At 43.3% G+C, this 12,180-nt stretch overlaps 1 protein-coding gene across 1 annotated transcript; it reads right to left on the reverse strand.

The window, feature by feature from the left end:
* Positions 1 to 4,002: 4,002 nt before the first annotated feature.
* On the reverse strand, positions 4,003 to 9,324 carry LOC125543049 (protein LOW PSII ACCUMULATION 1, chloroplastic). Its single transcript, XM_048706293.1, has 9 exons — positions 8,979 to 9,324; positions 8,213 to 8,316; positions 7,777 to 7,912; positions 7,410 to 7,641; positions 6,246 to 6,403; positions 5,972 to 6,157; positions 5,464 to 5,564; positions 4,525 to 4,621; positions 4,003 to 4,393 (listed from the first exon to the last, which is right to left on the reverse strand). The coding sequence occupies exons 1-9, from the start codon at positions 9,246 to 9,248 to the stop codon at positions 4,319 to 4,321; spliced, it is 1,359 nt and encodes a 452-aa protein (XP_048562250.1). The 5' UTR covers positions 9,249 to 9,324; the 3' UTR covers positions 4,003 to 4,318.
* Positions 9,325 to 12,180: the final 2,856 nt, after the last annotated feature.

Consider the following 12,180-nt stretch of genomic DNA (forward strand, 5'->3'; position numbering starts at 1 on the left):
GCTAAGCTAATGGAATGGGTCATGTCAATCAGATCATTCACCTAATGATGTGATCCCATTAATCAAATAACAACTCTTTGTTCATGGTTAGGAAACATAACCATCTTTGATTAATGAGCTAGTCAAGTAGAGGCATACTAGTGACACTTTGTTTGTCTATGTATTCACACATGTATTATGTTTCCGGTTAATACAATTCTAGCATGAATAATAAACATTTATCATGATATAAGGAAATAAATAATAACTTTATTATTGCCTCTAGGGCATATTTCCTTCACCTGCGCCATAGGATTTAGACCGGCGTGCTGACCTCTCTGTTGTGCCTAGGTAGGGCTTCGACGTGTTGATCTTCCGAGGCCGGGCATGACCCAGAAAAGTGTGTCCGGACAAAGGGGGTCGAGCGTGTTGGTAAATGTGGTGCACCCCTGCAGGGAAGTTAATCTATTCGAATAGCCGTGATCTTCGGTAATAGGACGACTTGGAGTTGTACCTTGACCTTATGACAACTAGAACCGGATACTTAATAAAACACACCCTTCCAAGTTCCAGATACAACCGGTGATCGCTCTCTCACAGGGCGACGAGGGGGGGATCATCGGTTAGGATTATGCTACACGATACTACTTGGTGAACTTACCATCTACTCTCTTCTCCTGCTGCAAGATGGAGGTTACCAGAAGCGTAGTCTTCTACATGACTAGTTATCCCCCTCTTATTCCGGATTTCTGCAGTTCAGTCCACATATGATACCCTTATTCCATTTGATACCAATGCATACATATGTAGTGTAGTCCCTTGCTTGCGAGTACTTTGGATGAGTACTCACGGTTGCTTTGCTCCCTCTTTTCCCCCTTTTCTATACTCGATTGCTGTGACCAGACGTTGGAGCCCAGGAGCCAGACGCCACCGTCGACGACGACTACTACTACTCGGGAGGTGCCTACTACTACGTGCAGTCCGCTGACGACGACCAGGAGTAGTTTAGGAGGATCCCAGGCAGGAGGCCTGCGCCTCTTTCGATCTGTATCCCAGTTTGTGCTAGCCTTCTTAAGGCAAACTTGTTTAACTTATGTCTGTACTCAGATATTGTTGCTTCCGCTGACTCGTCTATGATCGAGCTCTTGTATTCGAGCCTTCGAGGCCCCTGACTTGTAATATAAAGCTTGTATTATTTTAATTTGTGTCTAGAGTTGTGTTGTCATATCTTCCCGTGAGTTCCTGATCTTGGTCGTACACATTTGCGTGCATGATTAGTGTACGGTCAAATCGGGGGCGTCACACCTTCACCGGCGAGGAAAAGGAGAGAAATGATCTTCTAGGGGCTCTAGCCAATGGTACTCTGTCCGGATTCGGGCGCGGCGGGCTAGGGTACCGACGTGCTTTTTTGGGGGCTCCGCACGTGGCCCATGTGGCTCCGCGAGGGCTGTGGCCGGGCGGTGTGGTGGCAGCAGCTATGTTGTTGGTGCGGCGGTGGTTTTGGTCGTTGTGCGCAGTGGTGGTGGTGCGTAGGGTGTGGTGGTGGCTGGATGTTCGTGAACTTGTCTCTTTGGTGCTTTTGCGGCTCGACCGGCGAACCCTTAGATCTAGCGACCATGGTCTTCCAATGTCGGTGGTCTCCTTTGGCAATGGTTGGGCCCCTTCCCCTGTGCCCGATGAGGTGGAGATGCGAAGGGCTCTGGGCAAAAGCCTTGCTTCCGATGGGGATTAGTTACCGGCGACTATGGTGCGATGTAGCCTCTTCCTTTGGGAGTTGTCGCAGAGATGTTCCTCCTCTCCACTAGGTTGTGGTTGGTCGTTGCTTGGGTTTTCATAGTGGTTGTTGGCGTGACCACCATTTCCAAGGTTTCAGCGGGGAGTTGTGGGTGGTGTCTAGGCGAAAGCTTTATCGGTCGATGGGGGTCGATGTTGATGCCTTCGAACATCGTATTTCCTTCTTGAATGCGTCTCCAAAGATCCCGTTCACTTCTTTCTGGTGTGGGCGAGTAGGCAGTGGAGTTTGAGTTGGCCGGCTGCGACTTTGTTGTTTCCTTTTTTCTTATTTTCCTTTTGTGCTTGTGGTCGGGGTTTTCGCTTGATTGTCCCTTAATCAATTAAGCAGTTGTATGGTTTGTTGCCTAGTTTTCCTTATAAACTAGGTTAATTTTATTCTTCTTTATGAAATCTTAGGTGCACCCTGCCCTCTTGACGAGGTTTTGTAAATACCTTGCAAGCACCAGATCGAGCAGGACGGGAAGGATGGAGGAGGCCACCCACGTGTTGCTGCTTTGTGCCCTTGCTGCCGAATTGAGGGATCGAGGCGAAGGAGATGAGGTGGTGATGCTGACCTAGTTGGTATGTACTCTACGGGATGGCGCGAGAAGAAGGCAAGTCGGCGAATGTGTGACCATTATCGTGACCAAGTTGTTTGTGTGTACGCGTGCTCATGTGAGAGAGGGGGAGAGAGAGTCACGCCACCCACCTTCTGCTGCTTCTTGTGAAGAGATTGAAGATGAAGACGACGACATTGTCCGACAGAGGCGTGCTCACGCCTATCGTTATCTTTGTCGTCACCATCACCCGAAGCTTTCTCGTCCGAAGATGGCATCAATGGCGGCCTTGGAGGGAGGAACAGCCAGGGGAGGAGGATTATGATGGGTATCCTCCGCATAGGGCACAACCCAGTGCTAGCTAGTCAGCACGTGCCATGTGGCAAGCTTAGCTAGCGAGCCAGACATCAAAGAAGTAACCGAGCGAGTAAGACTGAAAGGAGCAAGCGCTTTCCCCTGGGGTTTCTGGCTTTACCCGATGTTTTTCCTAATTTTTATTCTCCCCAAGTTGTTTTGGTGTTTCATGATTTTCTTCCTTTTTTTGGTTTCAAGATTACTTTCATTTTCATCAAGATTGATGCACATGCGTGCTTCACATGGGAGCACAGTCTTGCTTCACTTTCGCAATTTTTTTTCCTTTTTGGTTTCACGTTTTTTTTCCATCTGTTCGGAGCACTGGAGCACATGCATGCTTCATGCAGGAGCACAATTGTGCTTCATGTTTGCGGGAGCACAAACTAGTGCACTTGTGAGCAGAGCGCAGGGAAGACAATTGTGCTTCGTCTGGTGAAAGCACAAATCTAGTATACTTGGGAGCATGGGTGCGCTTCCTAGCACGAGCACAACTGTGCTTCACCAGCGCATGAGCACAGTTTATTGTTGTTGGGAGTGCATGTTAGTACTAACTGAGAGCACATATTTGTTAAAAAAAATCCATCAAAAATTATCAACATGAGATCTAGTTCGAAGATCTTGATACGTGCAACGGTGAAAATGGTTAGTAACTTTGACGCACAATTGAAAAGATCTTTCGTTTTGGAAAAAACAGAACAAATGAAGAACAAACTCACCTATCCCTCCCATATTAGGAAAAATCACTAAAAACTCATAGTTTGCGACAAATGGCGCATCCTTAACTAGTGATTTCAGCAAATAAGAGAAAGACGAGGGAGAGAGGGAGACACAATTGCAAAGTCACGCGAGAAGAGGGGAACACATGTGAATGCGAGGCAGCCTAATACAGACCCGGTGGTTGGATTTTGCTAGTGAAATGACAAAAATACCCCTCTTCTTTGTGATCCAAGCCATCCTTAGGACGATCCTACCGCCAAGTATCTCAAAGCTCAGAGAGTCGGCCTTAATCAACACCTATTAGGAAGAGAGATGCAATGTTTGGGCCCTTGGAACCTAGACACGGATTTGCTGAACATGGTTCCACGGGAACCCTTTATGAATAGTAAATTCTGAAAATTAAACTAAGGAAAAAAAATGTTTTCCTTGTAACATACATAGTCGACTTGTATACTCGTGTAAATGACATCATGGTATTGCTAGGCAAAAAATGAAAAAATCAAAGCTATACTCGAATGTTTGACTGAATAGTAAGGTTGAATTTCTTCAGTGTCATTCCTTCATGAAACTTCACACATGAGGAGAATGGTTGATCAAATTTGATACCCCCAAAATTCAGAACTTCTGGATAACCATGTTCACCTTTGTATTTTTGCTTGGGAGCTTTCGTCTTTTACAACAACAAAAAAACAGGGCCAATTCTTGGTTTGTTAATTACAATCTTGTGTACATGTTCTTATCTGGCACACAAGGACCTCACTTCTTATAGAGAAATAAGGCATCCACCTTGGTTTTCGCATAGCAAAGAGAACTGAAAAGAAGCTACATTGAAATCTTACGAAACAGGATGTTCAATCCCTGTGCAACGAAATAGTGTTCCGGTCTTCACAAAGATAAAGGGCATGAAGAAGAAAACTACACCCGTATACACGTCTTTTTCATCGTTCAAGTTTGCTGAGCAAATCTTCAAGACGTGGCAATTCCTTCAAAATGTCGTTCCAGTTTGGCATGCCCTGCAAAAAAAAAGAGAAAACAATCAATTGTAACTTTTACCGTTAATCTCAACTTTAGTTAGATTTTAGTTCATTCATTCTAGTATCAATAGGATTAACTCCAACCAAATAAACCCAAAGAAAAGAATTACTCTTCCAGATCTTCTCACGCGACCATCAAGACGGAGAATTATGTAGACATCTTCACCAGGAGTGACACCTTCAGATTCTTGCTGGTCACGTATCCAACTGGTCCATGGGCAAGTAGATGTCAAGTAAACCTCAAAGATAACAAATTAATGGCACCAAAATTTTAGGAAGTGAGTCTTTGTGTTGCTACAACTACAGCCATGCTAATACCATTAGAAAAGGAGTAGTATAGGACACAAAAAGGCGTTGAGCTGGTAAATCTGCAAATCTGGAGAGCGAATGTATATTACAACAAAGACAAGCTCTAACTTGTCAGATGTTCATACACAACTACAAATGTTACCAGTAACTAGATAATGGCCCATGCATTGCAGCGGAGGCACATATATTTTACCAGGGATCTCATGATTTTGTAACTTTGTTTTATTATTACCATAGTATGTGCTCGGATTTATTAATTAAGTTATTTCCTTTTAAACAATCTTCGTTTATATATACCAAAAATTGAAGGTGCATTTATAATGCTAAGATTGAACAGGAAATCATGCATTTTCTCGCCCCCCCCCCTTCAAAGTAGAATCCTGACTCCACCACTAATTTTAATCATGTTTTTTTATTATATTTAACTTGAAGTATGAAAATATAATTTATATTTATATAAATATAGGAAAATGGTTATGTACTCCTGGGAGTATGTACTCTTGCTCCTCATATACCACACACACACACACACACACACACACACACACACACATATATATATATATACATAAAATGTCTCATAATACAGGCCCAACCTTGTGAATGCATGGGTTCACGACTAGTGTATGTAATTTATGTTGTTGTCTTATGTTGAAATGGTAAGAACATGCAAAATTATTCTACAGTTGCTTAAACATAATACAGACTATGCAGTACAGGAGAAAGGAAAGAAAATTCACCTTTCCCATTGTTCTGGAGAGACAATATCAGCTTTAAATCGAACCTCAGCTCTGAGTCGTGATTTTGCCGCAATAGATTCAGTACGTTTTTCAAAGTCACCCTGCCCAAAAAAAGTTGCATTGTACTATCAAAAAGATAAAGGTGCTCGAGTATATGTGGATTGCCCAACCTTCTCAACAGTTCAGACTTTTCGTTCTACCCTTTGGTGCATGAAACTTAATATGGTTTCAGAAGCCAAGAGGTTTTGGGTTCAAGTCTCGGCTTTCGCGGTTAAAATGAAAAAAATTGCTTGCCCTCTTTTTGTCCACTTTTAGGCCTTTTTGAGACACATGTGAGAGGGGTTGTTGAAGTATGTCGACTGCCCGACCTTCACCATCTGTTTGTATTCTTGATTCTACTGGTTGGTGCATGAAACTTAATAAAAGATACCAGGTTTTCCGTATGAAAATACAAAATAAGAAGCATGTGACAGTTTTTTGATTAGTAGATATGTAATAATGGTCTAACCCCAATTGAAGGAGCTGATGCAGCAGATCTTGTAGTACCGAAGCCTTTTGGTTTGCCTTGGACTTTTAGTGAAGCACCAAAGATCACAGGAATTAGAAGAACGCCTCGTTTGAGCAGATCAGTTCGGTACCTCTCAGCTCTTTGCATTGCTTGAGTAACAGATGCCTTTGAACCTGCCAATATAACCTACAATACTACTTAATCCACTGGTCACTTAATGAAAATTTAAAAGAAATGTAGAGAGTATGAAAGATGCTAAAAGAATTATACTAACTGGCCTAGAAATGTCCCGGAGTTGCACAAGTTCAGTTATGCGATTGGTTGACAGACGCACAGGTAACCTTGAAAGGGTTTCATTACGAGAGATATTTGTAATCTGCTCTTCTTCTTTCTTGTTTTCCCAGAAAAACAAAGCCACGAGCACGACAATACCTGCAGAGTGCTGATTCCAGAGATTGATTATTTTTTAAGTTTAACAAGCAACATAAATAAGAATTATTTAACAAATGACTGACTTGTAATATAGCAAACATAAAAACAATAATTGAGCCAAGGAATCTCATTAATATGAACTTCTACAAGATGCACAACTCAGGGAACAAGGACTGAAATGAAATAGCAGTAGTTCTTTGCATTTTCGTATTCCAGCGGTAGCTAGTAAGCATTGATGAATGCTAATACATTTACCGGTAAACAAATACAGAATTATGTAGAGCATTTTTATGTTGAAGCATCTAAGAGTAAATATATAAGATGGTCACCAAGATATCCTAAAAGAACGCATTGGTGTATGCGTGTGGCAAGTACCAACCATCAGGAATGAACATAGCACTGGCAATTGGCAAATGCTTTAATACATTGGCGAATCAAATGAAAAGTCAATTACTATATTTGTTTGGCGGTGGAGCGTGCAACCTGGTTTCAGTTTGGACACCACACCAACACAGAAACTTCTTACTTCCCCCCTTTTGTTTTTGTGATGTAGTCTATTAACTTTTCTTTGCAAGAAGTAAAAAAAGTGTTGTGGCATATATTTAAATTTCAACAACTTGATGTGAATTAGAAGAAATGGAATAAATAAGTCTGCCCTGAATAGTAACGCTTGCCATGGTTTTTATTCGTTACTTGTCGATATATTTTCGTTACTCATAATGAGTCTGGACTTTAAATTGAAAGAAAAAAAGTTACTGTAAATTGAAGTATTTCTATACTTTTTGTTTTGGAAATTTTCGTGTAGGTTTGATGCCTCGACTGACTAGGTTGACAACACCCTAAAATCCAACCAGAACAACAAACAAAGTCATTGCTGATGGTTTTTCTTCTAATGCTACTAGTATGCAACAAGATGAACTGTTGACATGTAATGAGGGGACAAATTTGTCAGGTGAACACTACCTAACTCTTTGCAACACCATTCTTTGAGGATGTGTCAGTTTACCTCCAATATTAATGGCAGCATTGCCAGCCGTTTCCAGAAAATCTGGAGCACCATCACCACCTTGAAGTGCAAATATAAGTCTGGGAATGGTGAAGAATGTTGAAATTCCAGCTGCTGCAATGAACGCCACATAAAAGAACCTCCGGACACCACGAAATGGTGCCTGTACTTCACTAATGAGCTTTAGATCTCTTCGGAACCCAGAACCAATATCTTCTCCACCACGCAATGCCTGAAATGAAATTAGAAAATGTAAAAGATCAAATCTCTGACATTGAACTGGTGGGATCAAGATGTCAACTATGATTAGAAGATAAATTTCTTATCCAGCATATAGCAGAGCAGTGGATTAAGCACAAAGCCTTACCTCTTCTTGAAGTTCCTTAAATTCTGGTGATGCCCTGAATGGCGCCATGTCTGGATCATTAAGTACTGTACCAAATTTGAGATTGTAATCTCGCAAAGCTATTCTCAAGCAATCTGCAGCTTTTTTGCTTTCTTCCCTGGTCCAAACAGATGCATCACAAAAGGAACATAAAATAAAAAATGTACAAATTCACCAAATAACTTAACAATGCCATCAGAGAATCTAAACAGTGGAACATTCATCCTATCCAAAATATGCTAACGTCTTGTCTTCTTTGTCTAATAGTGAGTTCGAGCAATTTGCTGCCTTGATACATTCAAGTGAAGTGGAGCTGAAAAAGTAGTACTGACAGACACAAAAGTGCTGGTAACAAGCCTAAATGAGTACACCATGTGCATACTGGAAACTTCAAGCATAGTATCATAGGTGCCCTCACCTGTACGCATGGCAGCATGCCTTGTTATAGAACGCTGCTTGGGCTTCAGTAGGATTTGGATTCAGCTCCAGGGCATTGTCAAATTGTTCAAGTGCATCCCTCACCTGTGACATGTACAAAAAAAAATGAAAAGAGAATACAGAGAATGCTTGAAGATACTCCTGCATTACGATAATTCAAAATGGTTCTCTCCAATTAAACCCATGTAAGAGTTTGCTTATACAATCAACCCTAGAAGGAACTCAACTTCAGAAATGTATTTATGGGATCATAAAGTGACCTAGGCATTAATTCAATCACAGTATGAACCTCCATTGTTAGCAGAGGATGAATTTTCGATCTTATGCCTGCTCAACACCAAGCTACCAGGCATCGCTGGTAGTCGTTTAAGGTGACAGCTCAATACTACGATGATTAGTAGCTTTACAATTATTCACCTGATGAAGGTAGTTTCCAAACATTTTTCAGTTGAGATAACCAAGAGAAACCCAATTTATACACCCAAACCTGGCATTAACTCACTTAAGATCACCCCAATCATAATGCAATGGATAACATAGAGTGAAACACAATCCTGAAATGGCCTGATTAAGCTCTGGCTAAAAGCTGCTAAATCTCGCTCAAAAACAAAAGCTATCATCTTGAAGAGCTAATGAATTGCCGTACAATTACTAGCTGATACTGATAGACTTCCTTCGTTTACACAATAAGGATCCCGTGTGACATGAACGTTGGAAAAATGCGCCTTGGAATCGGCTTCGCTTACCCTGCCCTTGGAGAAGAACTCGAGGCCGAGGTTGACGCACGACTCCGCCGTCGGAGCCGCCTCGGCCTCCTTCTCCGGCGAAGGAGGGGGGGACGGGGGCGACGAGGAGGCGTTGGAGAGAACGACGCTGCTGCGGCGGCGGCAGCGGCGGCGGCAGAGGAGGGGGGCGACGAAGGATAGAGTTTGGAGCGTGGGGTTGGGGATTCCGGCGCCGGCCGAGAGAAGGGAAAGGTGGGGTCGGAGTGCCGCGGCTGCGGGCGCGGCCGCCATTGCCAGTACGGAGGAATGGTGAGGTGGTCGTCTTCCACGTTATCCTGACGACGGTAGTTCTCGCTTTTTGTTCTCCGGCAGCAGCGTGTGCACGTGGAGTTCTTTTTCTGCGGGAATGAAGAGTTTGTTCATTATTTAAAAATATGTTTTTCAAAATGAGTTCATATGTACACGGGTTCATTCATATTTAAAAATATGTTCATTATTTCCCAACTACGAGTGGGCACGTCCTAAATGCAGAGGCATCTGCACCCATTTTAAGCATGTTTTTAAATGTCAAAAAATACAAAAGAAAATTTATTGCATACATGTTCGCAAATATGTGTGCGCGGCACAAGATTTTATGAAAAAAAATGTCTTTTTGTTTGCCTCCCAAAAAAGATAAATTTCAATGCTTCTAAATTGCATTTCACGACATATTTTTTTATCTTTTTGGCACAGGTCATAAAACATTATTTTCCCATGAAACTTTATGCACGCACATAAAACGTGAAGACGTACCATGCAACCTTTTTCAGATTTTTTTAGCATTTAAAAATATGTTTTTCAAAGTGGGTTCATATATACCCTGATTCATTCATGTGCTTCCCAACTACACCACCCCTATATTTCTTACTTAAATTAAAAAGTTCCTTCCATGCTCTTAGACTTGACTTTATTTTTTTATCTTCTATCTGCTTCCTCCGTATCAAAATATTTTTAAATGATAAATGTCACACATGTGGAACGAAGTAATCCCGCCGTGACGTTTCTTACGACTAAAGATGTCAGTCAAAAAGAAAAAACAAACCCCAAAAAAGCAAAAACTTGCCATCCGAACAGAAAATTGACATGCTTCATAACTAAAGTTGCCATAAAAACATTCGGAGTTACCATGCGTTCGTGCCACACGTGTGGCATTTATCAAGATCCTATTTTCTAAACTAATTTAGCCTTAAAACATCTTCTAGTTTCATACAAAGATAGTATTTATCAACCACCAGAAATAAAATTATATCCAGATTCATAGACCACATAGCGAAAACTGTAAGCCTGGCTGTGACGCCCCCCGATTCAATCGTACACTAATCATACACGCAAACGTGTATGATTAAGATCAGGGACTCACGGGAAGATATCACAACAAAACTCTACAAATAAAATAAGTCATACAAGCATCATATTACAAGCCAGGGGCCTCGAGGGCTTGAATACAAGAGCTCGATCATAGACGAGTCAGCGGAAGCAATAATATTTGAGTACATATATAAGTTAAACAAGTTTGCCTTAAGAAGGCTAGCACAAACAGGGATACAGATCGAAAGAGGCGCAGCCTCCTGCCTGGGATCCTCCTAAACTACTCCTGATCGTCGTCAGCAGCCTGCACGTAGTAGTAGGCACCTCCCGAGTAGTAGTAGTCGTCGTCGACGGTGGCGTCTGGCTCCTGGACTCCATCGCCTGGTCGCAGCAATCGGGTATAGAAAGGGGGAAAATGAGGAGCAAAGCAACCGTGAGTACTCATCCAAAATACTCGCAAGCAAGGAGCTACACTACATATGTATGCATTGGTATCAAATGGAAAATGCTATCATATGTGGACTGAACTGCAGGATGCCGGAATAAGAGGGGGATAGCTGGTCCTTTCAAAGACTACGCTTCTGGTAACCTCCATTTTGCAGCAGGAGAAGAGAGTAGATGGTAAGTTCACCAAGTAACATCGCATAGCATAATCCTAACCGACGATCCTCCCCTCATCGCCCTGTGAGAAAGCGATCACCGGTTGTATCTGGCACTTGGAAGGGTGTGTTTTATTGAGTATCCGATTCTAGTTGTCATAAGGTCAAGGTACAACTCCAAGTCGTCCTGTTACCGAAAATCACGGCTATTCGAATAGATTAACTTCCCTGCAGGGGTGCACCACATAACCCAACACGCTCGATCCCATTTGGCCGGACACACTTTTCTGGGTCATGCCCAGCCTCGGAAGATCAACACGTCGCAACCCTACCTAGGCACAACAGAGAGGTCAGCACGCCGGTCTAAATCCTATGGCGTGGGTGTTGGGTTTCGTAGTAATTTCAAAAAATTCCCTACGCACACGCAAGATCATGGTGATGCACAGCAACGAGAGGGGAGACTGTAGTCTACGTACCCACGCAGACCGACTGCGGAAGCGTTGACACAACGTAGAGGAAGTAGTCGTACGTCTTCACGATCCGACCGATCCAAGCACCGTTACTCCGGCACCTCCGAGTTCTTAGCACACGTACAGCTCGATGACGATCCCCGGGCTCCGATCCAGCAAAGCGTCGGGGAGGAGTTCCGTCAGCACGACGGCGTGGTGACGATCTTGATGTTCTACCGACGCAGGGCTTCGCCTAAGCACTACAACGATATGACCGAGGTGGAATATGGTGGCAGGGGGCACCACACACGGCTAAGGAACGATCACGTGGATCAACTTGTGTGTCTAGAGGTGCCCCCTGCCTCCGTATATAAAGGAGCCAAGGGGGAGGGGGCCGCCGGCCAGGAGGAGGGCACAGGAGGAGTCCTACTAATACCGGGAGTAGGACTCCCCCCAATCCTAGTTGGACTAGGATTCCCCGAGGGGGGAAGAGAGAGGGGGGCCGGACACCTCTCCTAGTCCTAATAGGACTAGGGGAGGGGGGAGGCGCGCGGCCATCTTGGGCTGCCCCTTTCTCCTTTCCACTAAAGCCCATTAAGGCCCATATGGCTCCCGGGGGGGGGGGGGTCCGGTAACCTCCCGGTACTCCGGTAAAATCCCGATTTCACCCGAAACACTTCCGATGTCCAAATATAGGCTTCCAATATATCAATCTTTATGTCTCGACCATTTCGAGACTCCTCGTCATGTCCGTGATCAAATCCGGACTCCGAACTAACTTCGGTACATCAAAATGCATAAACTCATAATAACTGTCATCGTAACGTT

The sequence above is a fragment of the Triticum urartu genome, chromosome 3 (assembly GCF_003073215.2).
Source record: "Triticum urartu cultivar G1812 chromosome 3, Tu2.1, whole genome shotgun sequence".
Taxonomy (NCBI): Eukaryota; Viridiplantae; Streptophyta; class Magnoliopsida; order Poales; family Poaceae; genus Triticum; species Triticum urartu.

Coding starts and splice junctions, on each gene's coding strand:
- LOC125543049 (XM_048706293.1), bottom strand. CDS start 9,248: ATGGCGGCCGCGCCCGCAGCCGCGGCACTCCGACCCCACCTTTCCCTT. Junction 8,317..8,978: donor AGTTCTTCTCCAAGGGCAGG/GTAAGCGAAGCC, acceptor TACATGTCACAG/GTGAGGGATGCACTTGAACA. Junction 6,404..7,409: donor TGCTGCCATTAATATTGGAG/GTAAACTGACAC, acceptor AGCACTCTGCAG/GTATTGTCGTGCTCGTGGCT.